The sequence below is a fragment of the Centruroides sculpturatus genome, unplaced genomic scaffold, assembly GCF_000671375.1.
Source record: "Centruroides sculpturatus isolate CEXI.00-Female unplaced genomic scaffold, Cexi_2.0 scaffold32, whole genome shotgun sequence".
Classification (NCBI taxonomy): domain Eukaryota; kingdom Metazoa; phylum Arthropoda; class Arachnida; order Scorpiones; family Buthidae; genus Centruroides; species Centruroides sculpturatus.
In genome coordinates this window covers 230560-252213 of record NW_019384445.1, presented here as the reverse complement: position 1 = coordinate 252213, position 21654 = coordinate 230560, and the positions used below count along the sequence as shown (strand labels likewise).

General features: G+C 32.3%; 1 protein-coding gene across 1 annotated transcript in view; it reads right to left on the bottom strand.

Moving 5' to 3' along the window:
* The window catches only part of LOC111620326 (extracellular matrix protein FRAS1-like), a 190670-nt gene that overhangs the window by 113851 nt on the left and 55165 nt on the right, over positions 1-21654 (bottom strand). The window contains exon 5 of the mRNA XM_023362244.1: positions 12850-13030. Within this exon, the coding sequence (XP_023218012.1) occupies positions 12850-13030 (181 nt within the window). The remainder of the gene's footprint in view (positions 1-12849; positions 13031-21654) is intronic.

The window sequence follows — 21654 nt, the reverse complement described above, 5'->3', positions numbered from 1 at the left end:
AATAATTTTAATCATTAATTAATCAGTGTACAACATACATACAAGGTCTGTTAATTTAATTCCTAAACTGGCAACATTGTCTTTCTCATGTTAAACCTTTCTACTAAAAGTATTCAGTGAATGCCTTTGGCTCGTGTATGTATACGCAAAAGTTGATCTTGTACAGTTGTGTTTTCATGTCATATTGACATCTTGTTCACAAACTTTATAGTGCAGCGCTGTCCAACTGGCGGCCCGCCAAATAATTTTTACGGCCCGCGAGTACATTTTACTATGAATAAATTTATGTTACTAAATTATTATTATTATTATTAATATTAAAATTATTTTACTACCGTGTTTCCCCGAAAATAAGACAGTGTCTTATATTAATTTTTGCTCTGAAAAATGCACTAGGTCTTATTTTTTCCAGGAAGAAGAATTCACATTTATTATTGAACAAAAAAATTCCCAAGTCAAACTTAGACGAGAGTGACATATATTCGGTGTGTCAAACTGTCGCCTTTTTTATAGCGTCAACATCGGACTCACTGACCAATTAGTGCTTACTAAACCGTAGCACTATGCAAATGTCATGTGGTTTATCAACCTTCTTGGCCCCCTGAAGGACTCTGAAATGTTTGGTGAAGAAAATATGGCCCGCGGGCTATGATAAGTTGAACAGCGCTGTTATAGTGCACCATGTCCTAATCATTAAAAATGGACCAACAGATGAATGTCAAGTTCCATGTGAAGCTGCAGTACGGTGTTTAGATCTAGCTTGAATTTCCAAATGATAAGAATATCATTGACATAGAGCGTGTAAAGAATGATTTCTGCGTTGAAGGACTCTAACACTATCTATCTAATTTTCTAACAATTAATTCACAGAGATCTCCAGAGAGGGGGCTATCCATTGGAACTCCCCTTTCCTGAAGATAGATTTGCTGGTTGAAAGTGAAGAATGAAGTGTAGCACATTAGATGGGCAATCTCCAAAACCTGCTTGTGGTATTTAGGTTTGGGTGAAGAGGCTTGGAAAAGAAAATCCCTAAGGGCAACGAAGTACAGTTCCAATTTAATGCAAGGATACATAGCTTCAAAGTCTAGAACTGTAATAAATTCCTGATCTGTCAGAGCAATATTCTGTAATTTAGTGATGAGTTCCTGAGTGTTTGAAATGGTGTAACTATAATCTTTCAAATGGTTTTTAAGGAGCTCATGTAGACCCTTTTCAATAGGTAGGGTTGGAGATCTCGATTTGTCAACAATCGGCCGGATTTGCTTGCCTGGTTTATGGGTTTTAGCATAGCCGAATAGCCGCAGTATCTCAGGTGATTGCATGGTAGCATTTCCTAGTTGCAGGTGTTCAGCTAGTGGTCAGTTGGTGAATCTGGTAACTCTATTATGGAGTTTGTCTAAATATTCTTCATCTATTGTTCGGCATTCTGTAGAACTGATGTATTCTTCAAGCAACTTAGTGTATGTATGTTTCTTCATAAGAACAATGTTTTTGCTTTTATCTCCTCTGGTAAGGGTTATTTCATTAGCTTGGAGCCATTCTTTACTTTTACTTACATTTGTTAAACCATCCAACTCAGATTCAAAAACAAGTTATTAAGCTTCAAACAGGGTAAACTAAAAGTGTCCACACACATTCTAACATCCATACATACAGGAAGAAACCCCTGTATGTATTCCAGCCAGTTCCAGCCAGGTATTTACTCCATCCCATTATTGTGACACGAAGATTGAACAGATTTCTATATCTGAACATTTCAATGTGTCCTGAGTCCAAAAATATAAAAATTTGGGGGTCATTTTTTGACTGATTGCTACACTTTCCCTCTGTTATATATAACAGCAAGTGAAATAAAAATTATCACATACATATTTATGTAGTGAATATGTCATTACTTAGAGGAGTCCTTTAGCTTCAGATTAAAAAAGTTTCTACATTCTATCTTTATTAGAACTCTTATCTAGAACTTTATTATTTATTGAAGCTTTTATTCTGAGGTCACATGATAACAGAATTTTGAGCCTGTTTTGGTAACAAGTCCATCCTTGATCAGAATCAGATGATAAGGCAAAGTTGAAGTCAGTCAGATTTTTAAATGACTCCACAGCCCTGTAACTAGAGACTGTAACTGGTGTAACTGGTAACAAAATTTACAACAATGTGTTAAAGTTCATTACAGTCAGAAATAACATATCATTGCTTGCCACACTTATGATATGTATCAGTACAGAAAGTGTCTGTGGATTATTATATTATTTTCCAACTTTTGTGATGTTTTTAATTTTTAATATGACCCTAAAATAAAGAGAGAAAGCATGGAACGGAGGTTGCCATCATCCTCAAATAAGAAGAAAAAATTTTGCATTCAGAAAACCAACGAAAAAAATTAACCACAACTCCAAACTGGTTGTATATGCAACAAATAACACAAAAACACAAATAGAAAGAACCAGGAAGCACATTTTTTGGATATATTGATCAGGATGAAAGGCCAAAACATTTCCCAATGTATATACCACAAAAAACTTTTCCTTCTTTGTATATACCACACAATTTGCATGATTCATTTTCATACAAAATGGCAACATTTTGTACATTGGTTAGATTTTTCACACACTGTTCACTAATAAAGGATAGAGAGGAAGAATGGCAACATATCACATCAATGGCAAAACAACATGGTCTTATTAGGTCACTGCACAAGATAATCCAAAGGACACTATTTGAAAAAACTTTGTGGTTGTCACATACAATTGAGTGCTATCCAACATATATAGGGAGATAGCTAAACTGACAGGGGTTAAAATCGTTCATCTTTTCAATCATCAGAAATGACAAGGACATGGTCGATGGTAAGTTCCAGCCAAGTGTTTACAGTTAAGAAAGGAAAAATGGGGATAATAATTATTGTTGTTGTTGTTGCTATTATTATTATTATTGTTACTATTGTAATCGATGTAATTTTAATATTTTTAAATTTTGCTATTTGTGTTATGGGCATTTCCCACAGATGGCACTCTGGTTCCAAGTATAAAAATACAATCCTCTTTTGTGTCTGATCTTTTTTTCTTTGTGTGTATAAGAACAGGACATGTGCTCAATAAAAGCTCTGTAGTAAAGTAGTAAAATCTAGATCTTTGTCACTAAACCATACAAAATCTGAATATTTACTCCATCTCATTATGTGACTGAAGATTGAACAGATCACTTGTTTATATTGGTGTCACAGTCAGGGGTTGTAGCCATAAAAATTAAAAAACATCAACATGATATCAAAAAAGAAAATGACCATCACAGCACTAGCTGCATATGCAGGGAGAGAATAGAGGAGAATATACAGGTCAACTTTTATGACACTAGTTTATTACATCAAACAACAGACAAAGTATGACTAAAACATCTCAAGACCTTTGAAATTTACAAGGCTAATTAACTATGACACCCTGTGATAAAAATTTTTTGTGGATACTACCCTGCTACTGAAAATTGTGATTAACATTTTTTTGGTACAAATAACACAAAAATATCTAATCATACAGTAAAAAAAAAAAAACAAATATTTAATTCTATGAACATTTACTTAAGTCTACAGTGAACATCGTCAGATAATTTTCAAATATAACTGACAGAACGTGAAATATTTGGTCCTTGAGCTTCACTCATAAATTTTTATTCCAAGCTTTAAACTGTTATTTTACCTATCTTTAAAAATAATTAAATAGATCCAACATTCAAAAAATTTAAAAAACAGACATACTGAACAGACTAACCTAACCTAACCTTAATCAGTTCCTGATGTTTGGACTTATACCGAATAGGACGTATACCAATCCAACCTTTCCTATAAGAAGTAATGTAAAAATAATTAATCTGTTCTCATGTAAAAAAGAAAACCTCTCTTAGTATGGTATATTAATGGGGTTATAAAATAATTTAACCCCTTTTGCAACGTTAGCAGATTTAATAATGTCTGTATTTTTCATGATTGTCGATATTGTCATTCTCAGAATACAGTATGCAACAGTTAAAACTCGAACACACGTCACCTTCATATTTCTCAACAATTTTTTTTTTTTCAGTTCCATTGTGATTCTAGTCATTTTTTTAATTTTCTGTTGCTTTTCATTTGCCTTTTTGCAATTCATGATTAATAAAAATAATAAAATTTTACGTACAAATTAAAATCAGACGAAATTTAACAAAGTTATAAACCGTCGCACTGCAAACATCTAGTCTGGTCTAATACACAAATAGTGCTTGAGGGGACCGTTAAGGTCTACCTCCCGATAGTCGAAATCAGCTAGGTTGTTCAATACAATCGCATCTCAAACAAAATTGGCATGTCGTCGACTTTTTGTTTTTTGTGTAGGAAAAAATCTAAATGACGATATCATGAGTTTATTTACAGATAGTTACAAACTTATATGCAAAAAGCTCATAAAAATGTTGATTGTGGAGACAGTGGTCAGAGCACATGAGATGGATGTCCTGCCCTGAGTATGTTGACCCAAAAAGGCTTACTGCATATTACAAAAAGGTCATGCAATGATTGTTAAAAACAATTTGCCATGTTCAACTGGAATTTTATCAATTCAGCTCCACACATCTTCTCCATGATAATGCCCCTGTACATTTGTCATCATTTATAAGGTCATTTCTGATCAAAAATATTGTGGTTCAGCTTCAAAATCTTCCTTACTCTCTGGATCTGGTTCCTTGCCAACTTCATGCTCATTCCATGCTGAAAATTCCTCTAAAAGGTATATGTTTCAAGGATATTCAGGACATCCAATATACTGACAGCGTTTGCACTTGCGACTTGCAGTGTTTATCTTTAAACAGGTCTTCTATGACCTATACCAACAATCTTTATAATGTACTTAGAGGAGATTATGTTGAAGAAAAGTAAACCTAATATCTTCAATAGTTATGTCCTTTTATTTCTATTAAAGCAGTCTAAAAATTAAATTGATAGACCTTGTATAAACACAGAGTATTAAAAATACCATATTTAATTTAATGTAATAAACAGCACAGCTGTAAGATGAAAAAAGTTATAGACAGCTTGCTATTTATTAGAACAAATATGGTATAATTTGAAAATAATTTTAATTATAAATCTATACCAATAGTCATAATAATAACAATAATCATAAGCTTGCCTGGCAAAGAAGACTGGAAACACAAATATATAACATTAGACAATAATTAGGCAGGCTGACACAATACATTAAAAACAATGTAACACCAAACTTAATGAAAGAAGTAAAAAAATTAAAATACATATACAGCACAAACATCAGTATAGTCAAGTACATAAATATATTAACACACTCAAACAAAACTAGCAACCAAGTCACAAAACCTATTGATATAACAATACAAAACCTGTAAGTTACAAAGACAACAAAATAAATTATTCACAAGTAATAGGACACTTTTCTATACACAACTACAAATCAAACCCATCATACAATCCTAACCCAGTGCATGCCAACAGAAATGCTCACAAGCTATGCTGCTCTTTGGTCCAATTCAATCACATACAGAAATGAAGCAAATTAAATCAAAGGAGAAGAAATATGCACAATACAAGAAATACTCTGAGTAAAAAATAAACATACATGACATTCAAAATGCAGTAAAAACAACATAGAAGACATATACATTAAAAGAGTTCAGTAATCTGGAGGGTTTATTTAATTCAAACCAACCTTGAAATGTTAGATATCAAGAAGGAAAATTAACAGCAAATAAATTCACTCTTCAATTTACTAATTTCTTGTCCATATTTAAAAATCTTCCAAAATTAGTGAATAAAGCTTGCTATTTATTAGAATTTTAAAATTATACTTAAAATTTAAAATTATACAGTACTGTGAGGCCCTGAATTTAAGTTGATTTAGTTTGAACGTTGACAATCAAACAAGAAATTAAAGAGCTCCTTTTGCAGAAATGACCAAAGGAAGAATTAAAGGTCTCATTTGAACAAAAAGTTTTTATATAAAATTTACAACAAAAGATAAACTGTATGAAAAAGACCAAAGTTGCAGGAAATGAAGTTAGAGAGGAATCGTGTTTAATTGTGTGTTTGACCTCTCCCAAGCCCTCCTTGGGGTTTTGAATTGTCACCAGGTGACAAAGGGAGACCAATCAAAAAGCGGAATTGGAGTAAGGCATAAAAACATGCGACTCAAGGATGCAATGTTATTGGATCTTTGTTTATCATTTCTACTACTTAGTGTTTCCGTAAACATCTGCTGTTAGAGTTTTCATCTTTTTTGGAGTGATATTCGCTCCCCTGGAATTATTCTCCTGCTTCAAAAATTGTCCCTACTAACAGGACCATCCGTTCAAAGCTGAACAGTGCACCCCAGAGCCAAAGATTGAAAACATCAATGAGGGACTGAGAAAAAACAGCCTAAGGAACTTTTAGACTTTATTTGGTTTCTCCCTGCAAGAATTGTAACAATGGAGAATTAGCTCTTTAGTATGAAAACCTTTAATAATTTATTAAATTATCAAATTTATCAAAACATGTAAAACCTGTCTCAGAGTGTCTTTTCCACTCCCCACAATAGTTGTAATCGCGCAACTGTCCTGACAAACACATCCCTGTCAGCAACCTCACAACTCCATGATGAGTATCTCTAAATAAAAACTCCACAAAACTTGCTTGGGGAGTCAGTTTTTATTTAATGAAACATTTTTGTATAGAAAAAATTTTATATAGATTGTAAAAAATAAATTAATCAAAGTGATTTTGGGAAGAAATTTTTTACAAGTGGTGTTGTGGCTTGATTAAGCCATGTTCTTTTTTACTTCCTTATACCATCTTCCTACTGTGAGACTTTACTTAAAGCTTTTGTTCCTGTGACCACATCGTGATTGAGTGACCAATGGTCTGATCTGTTTAGAGAACAAAAGGGGCGACACTTGATTGGTCAAAGAAAGTACTGGCAGTGGACCACATAAAATTTGAAAAAGGAGAGAGCTGGAAGAAGACATATTTGTTGATGTGTACGAAAGAAAGATCCTTACAACAGAACAATCTGAGGGTTTTTTTTTTTATTTATTGCCAGTCACCCCTTGAACCTTTTCCTTCTCTAGAAACTTTTATAATCCTATGATTCTTAATATCTTCTCCTTAACTTTGGGCCCAGTTACTTGTATAAATTAGTTAAGTTAGACCTAAGATAGGATAGGTTCTTTGTTTGTTGATACTTGGGAACCCATCTGTTGTAATTTTTATGATTGATCCCTATTAATTTTGTAAATTTATAGTTCTTAAGCACAAATGATTGTTTCTTCAAAATTTTAGTGTTTTTTTTGTGAAAATTAAACTTATTTATCAATGCCAAGCGATTCCCTGGATTTAGTTATTTATTACTCAGCTACAGTGTGAAATATGCAAAGTTTGTCAGTAAAAGATATGAAGATGTTATAGGTTTTAGATTACAAAAATTTATATCTTTTATTGGATTTGGAAGAAACAGTTACAGTACTTTGATTAGGAAAGTGTTAGAAGAGAGTTTTGAGATGAAACTACCTGAAGTGAATATCACAAACAACATATTATACATTGTATTGAAATACTTGTATTTATTTATTTTTGATTAAATCACACATAATTGTATAAATATAAAAATTGCAACGTTTAACAAAATTACTTTGTCTTCGTTATTCATCCGTCATTCGCAGTTGACAGTCCAGGCAAACTGTCAACTGGAGCGAATATGAAATACACTGGATCTAAATGATTTATATTTATTTTCTTTCAAATTTTTACATCCAGTTTAGTCCCTCTTTAAGTCACCTAATATTCATAAAAAGTTGGCATCAATGACTACTGCTATGTTTACTACTGTTTACAATACTGAATGTTTTCTACAAAGTTATATATAAAAAATTAATATATAATAATAATTAATAACATTAATATTAATATAAATCAAAATTATTTTAATGATACTCATATATCAACTTTCTAATACTTGTAGTGCTTCACAACTATGTATTTTTGTGTTTTGGTTTTTTCCCTTTGTTAAATATATCACTGTTGCAGGTTATGTGTTCACAGATAGTGAGTAGGATATCTTACAAGTAAGTTTAAAAAGTCATACATGACTACTTTGATCCCTTTCAAGTCGTACTGAACCAAAAAGTGGCAGGCTTGATAAAAGACGCCACATCAGGGCCGTTTATTTATTATAAAAAATAATACAATGGTTATATGATACGAAGTGTTGCTACACAATACAAATACAAAAGTTTATATAACACAAATCATTGTTACACACATAGGTAATGACAGGAGAGAAATTTAACACCCTTGACCCCTTCATTTTCATTTGTGGTACCACCTTTTTCCAGTTCACCTTATGTTGGCCAGTGGAGATTATGTGGAGGAGGATATCTGCTTGGCACGATATAAAATGTCATAATCCACGTGTGGTAGGGACTTTTTTATCCTCTGGTTTTGTTCTGGCTACCCGTGAAATATACGAGATCAAGGTGGCATACATGAGAGGACCAAAGATCAGGGAAAAGGTCAACGAGACAGCAATCCATTTCCATCCAACCAAGGACACTCTAATGTCGAGATAGAACATACTCAAGAAAAAAAAGATTGATGAGAGATTTGCCCGAACGTATTAGTTTTCTTTCTTAATGTTTATACGTGATAGAAAAAGTGTCATGAGTAGGTCAATTTTTATTTGTGTTACATGCCTTTCGATGTTTGTCACATGCCATGAGCCCCCTGAAAGGAGAAGAGGAAAGAGATGAAAATGTGAAAACATGTGAGATATTCTATTGTTATTAGCTGTGCATTGAAAATTGTCAATCACATGATAGTTCATGTTCTATGTATATATCGTGATTTGTCAATGGGAAAGGATTAAAAGCCCAGTATATTTGTCAACATTTACTAATAAATACTAGTACATATAAAATTAACACATCCAAACCTTTAAATCAGAAATTTAAAGGTTTTGGATATGTTAATATTTGTCAAGCCAACTTGTCCGTTTTTTTTTCTCTAGTTCTGCAAACCTCATTTTACTGGGCATTCTACACACTAAAAAGTTTCTAACACCCCAGAGTTTTAGATTAAATAAATGCTTCAAAGAAAACTCTGCATCAAACGCTTTCTAGCAGGAAAATGGTATAGTTAATTATGAAATTAAGCTTTACCAACTCTATATTAATCATGCAAGTGACCTGTTTCCTAATGTGAAATTGGCCCAACTATGAGACTGAGGAGTGTGTATAGGTTGGATCATTGTTGATTTTGGTGACTTATGACAGTAAAATGTTCTTTATCATGTAAAGGTTTAACAGTAAAATGTTCATATTCATGTAGAAAAAGTAAATAAAAAACAAAAAAATGAAAAAGAAAATGAAGTTGGTTAGAAAGAAAATGTGAAGGGAGTCATGTTGTATCAAACGGTCTTTAAACCAAAAGAAATATGAAAAAATTGTTGGATTGAAATTATGAAATTCAAAAATAACTAAAGGTAAATAGTTCATAAAAAACTTAAACCTTTATAAATCCAACAATGAATTTAACAAAAATTAAAAATGTTTGACCAAATTCACTGATCTTCCTCAGTTACAGAACATAATGAAAGAATAAAAGAACATAAATACAAAATTTAAAAGAATAAGTATAAATTCAAAAGAACAAGCATTTGAATTTAAGGATGTTACGTTAAAAGTAATAAAATACATGAATAAATAAATAAATAAATACAATAAATAAATAAGTACATGTAAAATTAATAAAATAAAAATCTATAAATAATTATTTGTTAATAAACGACTAGAAAATTAAATTTTGAAAATAGACCACCATGCAATAGACATTGTCCTCATCCCTATGGTTGATGGCATTTGGATATTTTCTGTTCTGAGCCTGATAATTTCTAATTTTTCTATATAACCTATAGTGTATAGTAGATGTGAGTCTGATGACTTTTGTTTGCTGCCAGTTTACTTGTATGTCCTGCTTCTGTGTATAAACCGCCAGTGCCATGTGGTTGTGATTTTTCTCAATTGCATTCTTATGTTCCCTGAGTTATTGTTGTAAATTATGTCCAGTAGTACCCACGTAGACCAGTTTTGATTCAAAATGTTGGTTATCTATCAAGATGGAATAGATCCCATGGCAGAATTGCAGTTATATAGTTGTGAGGATCCGAATCCTGACTTTCCGTATGTTTACATCATTAATTTGTAATTTCACATTGTAACCATAACCTCGATACATAACTATCAACTTTCACACCTGGGAGCAAAATATCTGTTAAGTTCTCAGGCCAGACAATGATGCTTTCTCATCACCTCTCAATCTAATATCTTGATTTCATTGGTTCAACAACAAAAAAATCAAGAAACTAAGGCAGTTGTCGCCCGTACTACGAAAGAGTCAGTTGTCACTTGTACCTTATCCTAAGTGCCTCAATATTCGGATATCTGTGAATATATCATTTTATTTTAAGTTCCTATATCCTACTAAAATAGCATCGGAAAGCATCGTCCAACACCTTTGCGGATACGTTCCATCAGGCTTACAGATATTTCATCTACAGGATACCCAAACTAACATCCCAAACTTCCTCTCTTTCACCCAGAGTGTTCCAGATCAAGACCAAATCCTCAATAAGGTATTTATCGTTACGGGTTTTTGCTGTAAACTCTCTAGAGAAACACGGATCTTGAGTTACCTCAGTCTAATATCTACATAACATCTATCATTTCCAATATATCTAAATCTATCATATTCCACTCGGTCTATGTGTCCTGTATTATCTATTGCTACCAATTAAATGGTTGTTACGTTAACTTGTCTCTGCGTAAGATGCTTCCAGTGTGTTGTGTCTCCCTCCATCCCGAACCCGACTGCTCGCATGACCTAGTTAGCACGGCTCCTGTGTCAACTGAGACGCGGTGGTGTCAGTCCTGACGAGGAATCTAGAGGTGCTGACCCTTTGGTCACATAGTTTTTTTTTTATCATTCCTTAGGATTTTGAAGATTGTTGGGTTGCGTTGATATACCAAGGTAATATTATTAGCATCAGATACTTTCCTATGTATCTTTCTTAAAGCTGGATATAATTTAATACAATTTTTCATTACTGATTCACTGTTGTATGCTCAGATTTTGATGCTGGAAAGGTTGCAATCAAATGTTTTTTATGGATTGAAATTGTAAGCAGATTCTAAGATTATAGTTAAACAATAGTGTGTTTAGATAGCAAGAGAGAAAAATGAAAAAAATATATTCCTAGAACAGGAGGAGAGCAATCTTGTGGATCTCTGGTGACAATCAAAAACCATTCAAAAGAAAGGGAACTGATAGGTTGCTGAATAGGTTTACAAGATGATCCCTGAGGAAAAGAAGGGGTAAGGAAGAAAAAAGTCCAGAATGGAAAACAGAATAGAGAAGTGCTCAAAAGTGTGCTTGTGTCTTTCCATTTTTATCTGAGGTACATGTCTAATTTCCATCATGTTTTGCCCTCCTCCATGTGGTACTCATCCAGGTCTACTCTCTCCAAACCTATCATTGTCTGGTTCACTTGTCTGGTTCACTTTCATCATCCTTGTAAATGTGATATTTATCAACTTTCCCTTTCTCTCTCTTTTTCTCCAAGGAAAACTATGTAGCCAAGGAACTTGCATGTTATGTGCCAGAGTGGACACAATGTAATATATGTATAGAAACTTATATAAATAAACTTGATTTAGTAGAGAAATTCAAAGAGTAGTCTCTTCTCATCTGCTCATCTAATACATATACACTTGCCCACAGAAAAAAGTTAACTCCTGAAATGTGTGTTCAGAATTTGTTAGTTCTCTAGAAAATAAAAAAAGATTAGTGTCAGACATCTAGTGTTTTCTAACATAATCAATCCAATTACAAAAAATTAAATGGGAAGCTACCAACAACCCACACTAATAGTAGTACAATCTGTATATTATACTAATTACCAAAAATAGATCCCTTGCATTTATCAATTATAGCTGTTTTCATAAAACAATTAAAATATTTATATTTTGTATCTATTAGAACATAATATAAAAAGGATCAGACTTAAAAGTGTTTAAAAAATTTTGAAATCCATTGTATAACAAATAGCTTATGTAAAAAATTTCTTGTAAAAATACTGTATAGGATGATCTCGCATACAGAATGAGGTGTAACTTTAAAGATCAAAATAAAGAAAATTAGATTTATTAATGCAATTCTAATTTTATTTCATTTAATCACAAGTAAAATATCAAATGCACATAAATGCACACATTGTCCTGCAAAAATTATTGGCATTTTAAACTTTAAGGAAAATCTTGTGAAATTGACAACATAATTTGTTCACGTAAAGCTAGACAATCAAGAACCTTTTTTGCCAACTCTTAAGTCTATTACATTTGAGTTCTCCAAATTATGATTTCCGAATAATCATCTGTTTTCATGTGGGAATGAATTAAAACTTATATCAGACTCCTGTGTGATTTTGGAATTCAATTTAAAAGCTTTGCTTTTCCTATTGCTATTCATCTTTACTCCTGACAATACACAATAACAATTGAAACAACCCAGATAAAACACTTTTGTTTTATAACACCAAATGGTGAGCATCTGATAAAAAAGGCAAATATACGGTTTGCAAAAATTATTGCAAAAATGCAAAGAATCCTTCACTCACGCGTACAGGACGACCTAGGTTTTTGAAACAATGAAAAATGAATAAAACCTCATCTTATATGCAAGTAAATATAGTATATAAAATGCTTAATGATATAAACAATTACTGAAATTTATTTTCACTACTTTAAAAATAAATTTACCTGCACTGTGTCCAAATCCATTTATGTTCAGTTTAGGAATGTTATCAGCCAATAATTCTATTAATATTGTTATGGCTTGAGTGTCATAAAATTCTCCATCTGAAACGGTAAGAATAAAGCTGTCTTCCTTATTCTTGACATTTCCATCGTTAATATATATTATCAGTTCATTCATTATATCCTGTCATAAAATGTTGAAATTAAGTTTATTTTAAATTAAATACATGCAATAAAAAGTAAATAAAACTACCATGATTTCATGCAGATAACCTGCAGATTATCTGTGTTTGAAAGATAATCTGAATGAGAATGCTGATTATGCAATGGGGTAAGTTATGTACTGATTTTAAATTACAATCCAAATTAAAACAAATATATTAATGTTTCATTGGCAGGCAATATAATTCTAAAAATAGTTGGTGATGTGTTACAAAATTAAAATATTAGAACAAGTGAAACTCATGAAGAAAACCTGTTAAAACATTACAATTTTTTCAACACAATTATATAGAAAATAAGTTTATTATTGATATTAAAATTATTTCCAAGTTTACTTTGCTATTATTACTGGATGAAGGAAATTTGCAATAAAATAAAAACAAATTATTTTTTATACTTAATTTACATAATAGGGACACTTCATAAACACCTGTGATCAAATTATAGTGATGGTCAGTGAGTACAGGAGTGAATAGATTTCTGCATTAGAGTTTAATAAATAAAGCAAAACAATAATTTCATCTTTAATAATACAGTAGAGCGTCATTCATCCGAATCAATTGGGGACTGGCATTGTTCAGATAACTTATTTTTCAGATATCCGGTTATATACGAAAAAATATATTAACCTATCCCATCCTGAAATTTTTCTCTGTTGCGTGTCGCTTTGCGTTGAATTTTCGTCGATGTTAAGCCTAACGTAAACTTTTTAAAATAATAATCGTGGCTATTGCATCGCTAAAAATTAATTCTTTATTTTGTACAAACAAAATAAATATATTGAAAAATATAAAAACAATAAAAAAATTATACTTCAGAAGTTAATTTAGTATCAAAAATGTAAAATATTTGAGTAGCCCAAGATATAGCCAAAGATTGCAGCGCCACAGCACTAGCGAAAATTTAAATTTGCCAACTGGAATTCTTTTGGATAACCGGCTTTCAGATAAATGACGCTCTACTGTAATTAACAAAATTAAAAATAAATAGAAATTTAAATTAAATGATTAAATTTAATTCAAAAATTAAATGCTGATTAAAAAAACTATAAATGATTTTATATTAATTATTCCTAGTTAGCTAAACTATAAATTGATTCATATGAAAATTAATATGATTATTACAGAATATTTGGGCTTGATTGTTTGGGTATATCTACAATTATTTGTTGTTAGAAATAAAATGGAAAGAGCAATATTTTAATGCTTGAGATGAGAATGTTCAAACTGAAATTTATCTTGCTAAATAAAATAAAATAGGGTATATGATGGAGAGGGTAATATTAAATTTTTTTTTCATTCTTGAAATTTTCTGTCTAGTATAAGCTGTTGCAGGATATACACTGCCACAGGTTATTCACATGAAATTGTGGTATTTTACGAAAAAATTAATTGAAATTTTGTATGTGAATCACACATTTTTAAGTTTGCATTTCACATTACAATAAAAAGTTATTAAAAAAATATATAATTGGAATCCTGAAATGGTTGTTTAAAAAGTAAAACTTTAAATGTCTTAGATTAATGACTTTCAATGAGGTGTAGTAGATTCTCATAAGATTGTTTTGGAAATCTACATGAAAAGTTGAGGATTGCTGGAATAATTGTAAAGATGTTACCAGCATTTAGCCCTCTTTTTTTGTTCTCAAACTTAAGATATCAATTTAAAGGAAAGGAACTCATTTTGACAGTAGTGAAAACAATAAACAGAATGTGACTCTGATTTTAAAAAGTTTAACAGTCAAATGATACAGAAAGACTTTTAGTAGACTTTTAGTAATTAAATTTAATAATTATCAAATGACCAAACAAGTTTATGCAGTTTTTCAATGTTATCATTCTAATAAAAATTATGTGGCAAAGTTGCAGTTATGTGCATGAATAAATACAAAACTAACAGCATGTCTCATGCTGGAAATAGATGATATCAATAAAGCATGAAGGTCAGTTCATGAAACTGTGAAGAGTGTGTGGAATCTGCGAATATCTGAGGGATGATATCCGCAGGGGTGAATGAAAAATGATTGCCACAAAAAGGAGGAGACCAGTACGATATATTATTTAACAAACTTTATGCACCAAATATATATATTAATAATTGAAACACAATATGATAGGTCGGCTTAAGCCTGGCACATGGCAGCTTACACAAAGCACAAAGGGTCTACACAAGACAATCGAAGGACACACCTTCAATGTTGCACGCCAGGAACCAGAAAGGATGGTTTCCGGTTCCCCACTATATATAACTCCTCCACCACTCTCACCGTGCTGCCACACAAAAACCGCCCAAAACACAAATAAAACCACGCGTACAGCAATCGCAACAATCGTTTACATTAATTACATTGACAAAAAAAATATATATATATATATACACAATAAAGATTATAGGTAAAAGAAAACAAATTTTTTTTTTTTTTTTTTTTACAGCAGGGACCGACAATATACACGCGGATGACACAAGTGAAGAGAAGATAGCTATTCCAACTGCAGTTATTTGATGGTATTTACTCTATGAGTTTAAACTGAGCACTAACATAATGCAAGCAGCCCACAACACATGTAGAGCATTTGGACAGACCACAGTGAGCAAAATGGACAACCCAAAAACAGTAGAGATGTAAGGAACCAAGTCCGAGCATTATTTTTATTTACTTTTATTTTTGCTTTTAATTATACTTTTGTTTGGGGCTTATGTTTTGTTAGGACAAAGGTTTCCTCACCATTCACCTTAGAAACTTAAAAATAAAAGAGAAACCAACTCACCAACGAGAGAAAAGTGCTGTAGAAAAAAAACTCGTGCACACTTGCACTCCCGAGCAGAAAAAAGTAAGTCCGCACTGAGAAAAGGGGGGAGACCCCACCAGCACAACTTAGGAACTTGCTAAACCTTAAAAGAATAAAACATCCCGAAAATTGTCAAAAAGAATAATGTAAAAGGTTAGCGAGTATTGTCAGAAAATAGGCTGCCAGACAAATAGAAAAAGTTTATTATTAGCAAATAAGTATGTAAATGAGAGGAGTGATCGCATTCAGAATTGTGACGTCACCTCACAGTATAAAGACCGAACCTCAAGTGAAGATGGAAGAGGTGAGCTTCTGTTAGCAACGAGCATGGTGAGCTTCGTAGCAGTAACTGAGAGGTGTCCTATAGGGTAAAATAGTCCCAAGGCAATTTTGAAGTTAGTCGATTGGTGCATCAACGAATAGAGAGTCTTGAGAGCTGAGGAAATAGGTTCCTAGTATAATGAGGTGACGATTAGGATCTTTAATTCATAAGAATTATTGTACATAAATTAAGTCTTTGATTTTTGTCAAATTCCAAAGGGGAATAGAATTAAGTTAGAAAATAGATTGATTTGAATTTTGTCAGGTTGATTCTTATTGATTTTCGTTGAATAAATTATTTGATTTTTTACTAAATTTTGTATATAGTTATTATTAGAATTTTATTAAATATTGGATTGTTATTGACTAACTTTGTCATTATTTAATTCGGTGCATGCTTAAAGTCCAGGCCTGGCACACTAACACGAATCCACGTAAAGTACCCGTTAGGGAATGGCTATTTCCAGCACACAGTCGTGTCGATAATTGTTGGAAAAGTCGGAAAAATAATATAGTACTTTACAGAGAAAATTTAGGATGATAATGCTCTTGAAGATGCACTTCATGAGGGAAGACTAAGCATCATTGATGAGGATAAACTGAAGGCAACCATTGAGTTGGACTCAAGACAGGTGTGCCAGGAACTTGCAAAAAGGTTCATAGTGAATGAAGAAACATTCATTTGCATTTGCATTGCTTAGGAAGCTGAGCAAATGGGTTCCACATGATGTGATGGGCAATAGTAAGCTCCAGAAATTTATGATCTATTCATTGCTACTTTCATGACACATTAATGATCCAATTTTGGACCAATTGTTGATGTGTGATGAAAAATTGGTTATGTATAACCCACTTTTTATCACACATATGCATTACATGTGTGACAGTATGCCATAATTTTGTATATATGCGCTAGTTGTAAGCATAATATTAATTATTTGATCTTGTGTTCTTTGTTTCTCTATTTCTCGATCTTTCAATTCTTCACTTCCTGATCAGGTGAAAGCAACACTGTTCCGAGAACGAGATGAGAAGACAATATAGAGCGAGCACCCTGAGGCATGTGGGGTGAGGAGATAATGATCATTCTTGGCAAGGACTCAAGAGCGAGCAGACAGCATGTGAAGGGATCCAAATTGGCGTTACAAGAAATGAAAATACGATGAAGTGTCTATATGATTGAAGGAGGGACTCAGCGTATTAAGATCAAGAAATAACATATCTATTGATTATTCTGGATTACTGATCGAAATTGAAGAACGATACAGCAATGGACTGGAACGCACTTCTCCCCACCGGAAGGCATCAAAGAAATACGATATCTCGGGTACCCCCTATTCTTTCCTCTCTATACATCTAAATATCCATATTATTCTATCCTCTTTCTTTTTTCTTATAGTTTGTAAGTTAGTTTTAAGTCTTAGTTATAGATTTCAGTAAGTATCCCATTGTAATCTATTGTTGCGAAACGTGTCTTGTGTCTTTGTTTTTTCATTATACTCATGTGAGGTCCAGAGTTGAAATCCGAAACAAATACTGTACTACCACACGAAAAGGCAAAAGGTCGGGTTTATTGGTTTTTTTGTCTGTAAATAAATTTTATATTTTGCTTTCAATTTGTATGTTCGTCCTTTAGGAGTCCATGCATACTTGCATGTCTTAACACATATAACATTATTAAACAATTCTATCATTGGTTATTGTTGGTGAATTTTCTACCACATATCCAACATCCATCAACAGAAAAGCTTTGTTGTGTATCTGGTGAACTACAGCTGGAATCATTCATTATGAACTTATGCAATATGCTTCTTGTCTAGTCTTATGTTCAAATATACAAGTGCTAAGATGGCTTTTTCTTTTCTGCTAGACTTATTACACCATCAATGAAACGGAGGACAAGCTTTAGAAAGACTTTTTATTTATTTGAGTATGCATTTCAGATAATTATATCCTTTTTCAACTCATGTTACAACTATACAGGGAAAATCAGCATAATGTATACAAGTTAGCAAAATTTTTCTATAAAATTACAAAATTGTAAAAGAACATTAGGAAACTTACATGGATTGTGAGAAATGCAGGAGTTGTGACATTAGATAAAATACGGATGGTGATTATTGATTAACAGGTATAAGATACAATAGTGATTAAATTTAAAATGATTTACAAGAGGGAACAATTAACATAGATGTAAAAAATTTTTTGAACTTACAGTGAACATGACGGCCTGGTACATAGTGTTGGAATAAAACATCCCCAGTATACATGATACAATGTTGAGCTAATATTAAGAAAATTGGAAACCTTGATCTTGGTTACAGTAAGGGTAATAGAACTTTTGGAACAACCAGTATGATGAAGTGAGGTTAGTGAACTATTAAAATAACGGGAATAGAAAGAGGTTGTTTTAGTTTACAGTAGAGTTTCACAGGGTGGGATGGTCCACAAATTGTAAGTGAGAGAAGATGCGTTTGGACGGCATCAACTTGAAAAGGGGAGAGAGGTAGTAGGGGTGGGGTAAACATAAGGGAGGGAGGATCGAAAAAAAAAACAGATGTTTTGGGGGTTGTAGAAAAATGAAGGAGGAAGGGAAAGTGAGACATATGAGTAGCCTGCTGAGTGCCATATTTTAACACATAAATTAAGTACTACCGCCACCCCCTTCTGGGCTTCTCTTGGTCAAGTAAGGATACCAAGTTTCATGTAGCTTTTGACCAATATTATTATTCATTACACTGTCTTTGTTTTTAAGAATCTCAAGATGTTCATACACCTCCATTTTTGTGTATGTAATTCTTTTTTGACAAATTTTACAGTTTCTTTTAATATTTGGCAACCTTCATTGCAACAATGAACAGCAACAGCTGAGTTACAATTATTATATTTAATCGCAGCTATGTGTTCTTTAAACCGGGTCTTCAGATTTCTACCAGTTTCACCTATATAAGACGTGGGATTAGTGCAGTTGCAGCTGAGTTTGTAAATTACGTTTTTTTGGTCCCATATATTAATATTATTATTAGTACTATGTGGGTTGATCTTGTAATTTAAACTAGGAAACTTTTCTGTTGCTAAGGTTATACCATAATTATGTGATATGGATTTGATTCTTTCAAATAAATTTTGTTCGTATGGAATTTTAAAATATTTTTGAGTGGTGTTATTGTTTTTATGTTTGTGTTTGTTAGTAACTTTGGTATTCATCTATTTGTTGAGTGTGCTTTTGCTGTAACTGTTCATTAAAAATATTTTTATTACATCTTGTAATTCAACAGTTCTATCAGTTTCGTTGGTGGTGCGTTGTAATGTTTTGTCAATGTACATGTAAAAAATGTTTTTCTTTATGTAGGAGGGTATCTCAGAAGTGTAATGTATGATACTGTCAACAATGCAAGGTTTTTTGTATTTTTTAAAAGTGGTTTTGGTATTAAACCTAGTGACAAGGATGTCCAGGAAAGGTAACTGGCAGTTAATTTTGGGTTCTAAGTGAAATTTTATATTAGGGTCTATTTCACTAACAGTTGCTAGAATCTGATTAGTGTTTATAATGTTACTGTCAAAAACAATGAAACAGTCATCCATATAGCATTGTAGGTCTATTATGCCCTTAATGTTTGCAATTTTTTATCTATATCGGTCATGCTAAGAACATCTAAAACGGGGCCTATTACCTAACCTATTGGGATGCCATCATTTTGTCTATAGAATTTCCCTTCGTTAATGAAGTAGTTATTTTCCAACACTAGGGTTATCATGTCTATGATCCATTGGTTACAATTGTAGGTTTTCAAAGTTTCTAAGATTCTGTTATGCTTTATCAATGGGTACATGTTGCATACGTCAAGAAAAGCAATTCTATAGCTTGGTTTAAATGATACAGTGTTTAATTTTTGTATGAAGTTATTGGTACTATTTATACTATGATGGGACTCCTCTAAAACGTTTAATTTCTCCTTTAAAAGTAATTCGAGGTTGTACAAAATTTAGTCTTTTATGTGTAGTGCTATGCGACTATGTATTGTTATTATATGTATGTATATATATATATATATATTTTTGTCAGGTTCCTTTGTGTTTCATATCGGGTTTTTGTCATTTATGCGATGTCACGTGTGTGTGTGTGTTATGATGTCACCGCTTGGGTGGAGCTTTCCGATATGTAGCGCTACGCGACTATGGATTGTTATTATGTGTATGTGTATAAATATATATATTTTTTTTGGTACTTTTGAAACCGTGCTTGTAGTTAATAGTAGTAATTCAAACACAAATAATTATCGTATTTATCTTCAGGCACTTGGCAATACTCATCATCAAGTTTTATTCACTGCTGGCAGCAATCAACTGAATAAAACTTGATGATGAGTATTGCCAAGTGCCTGAAGATAAATACGATAATTATTTGTGTTTGAATTTGACTGAATAAAACTTGATGATGAGTATTGCCAAGTGCCTGAAGATAAATACGATAATTATTTGTGTTTGAATTACTACTATATATATTTTTTTGTCGGGTTCCTTTTGTTTTGTATCGGGTTTTTGCCATTTATGCGATGTCACATGTATGTGTGTATTATGATGTCACTGCATGGGAGGAGTTCCGATTGGTCCAAGGTGGGACATGTGGTAAAGCGGACTTCCGGAGAGCGGGAGATATAAAATGTGTGAACTCCCGTTATAGAGAGGATTCTGGTCTCTGTACCCGTTGACGAGAGTGGTCGTTATATCGGTAAAAATAAACTTTTTCTTTGTTTCTGTGCACGTGTTGGTCATTTACTGTGTCCTTTGTATATATATATTCAATATATATATACGTTTATTGCCCCGTGGATTCCTATCTACGGCATACTCTACATATGTCTACTAAAGGTCTATAAGTAATAGGTTTTTATGAGTTTTGACTCTATAGGAAAACTTCGGTATTCTGTTATCACTTCTTAAGATAAATTGCTTTTCAGTCGCATAAATAAGATTTTGTTTTTCAAGTTTTTCAAGGGTAGTTTTTAATTTTTTGTTGAGTGAGTCAGTAGGGTTATTACTAAGCACTGTATATGTATTTTGATTGAGTAATTGCCTGTAGATGGTTTCATCTTGATCCTTATTCATTATATGTTTCATTCCAACACTATGTACCAGGCCGTCATGTTCGCTGTAAGTTCAAAAAAAATTTTACATCTATGTTTATCGTTCCCTCTTGTAAATCATTTTAAATTTAATCACTATTGTATCTTATACCTGTTAATCAATAATCACCATCCGTATTTTATCTAATGTCACAACTCCTGCATTTCTCACAATCCATGTAAGTTTCCTAATGTTCTTTTACAATTTTGTAATTTTATAGAAAAATTTTGCTAACTTGTATACATTATGCTGATTTTCCCTGTATAGTTGTAACATGAGTTGAAAAAGGATATAATTATCTGAAATGCATACTCAAATAAATAAAAAGTCTTTCTAAAGCTTGTCCTCC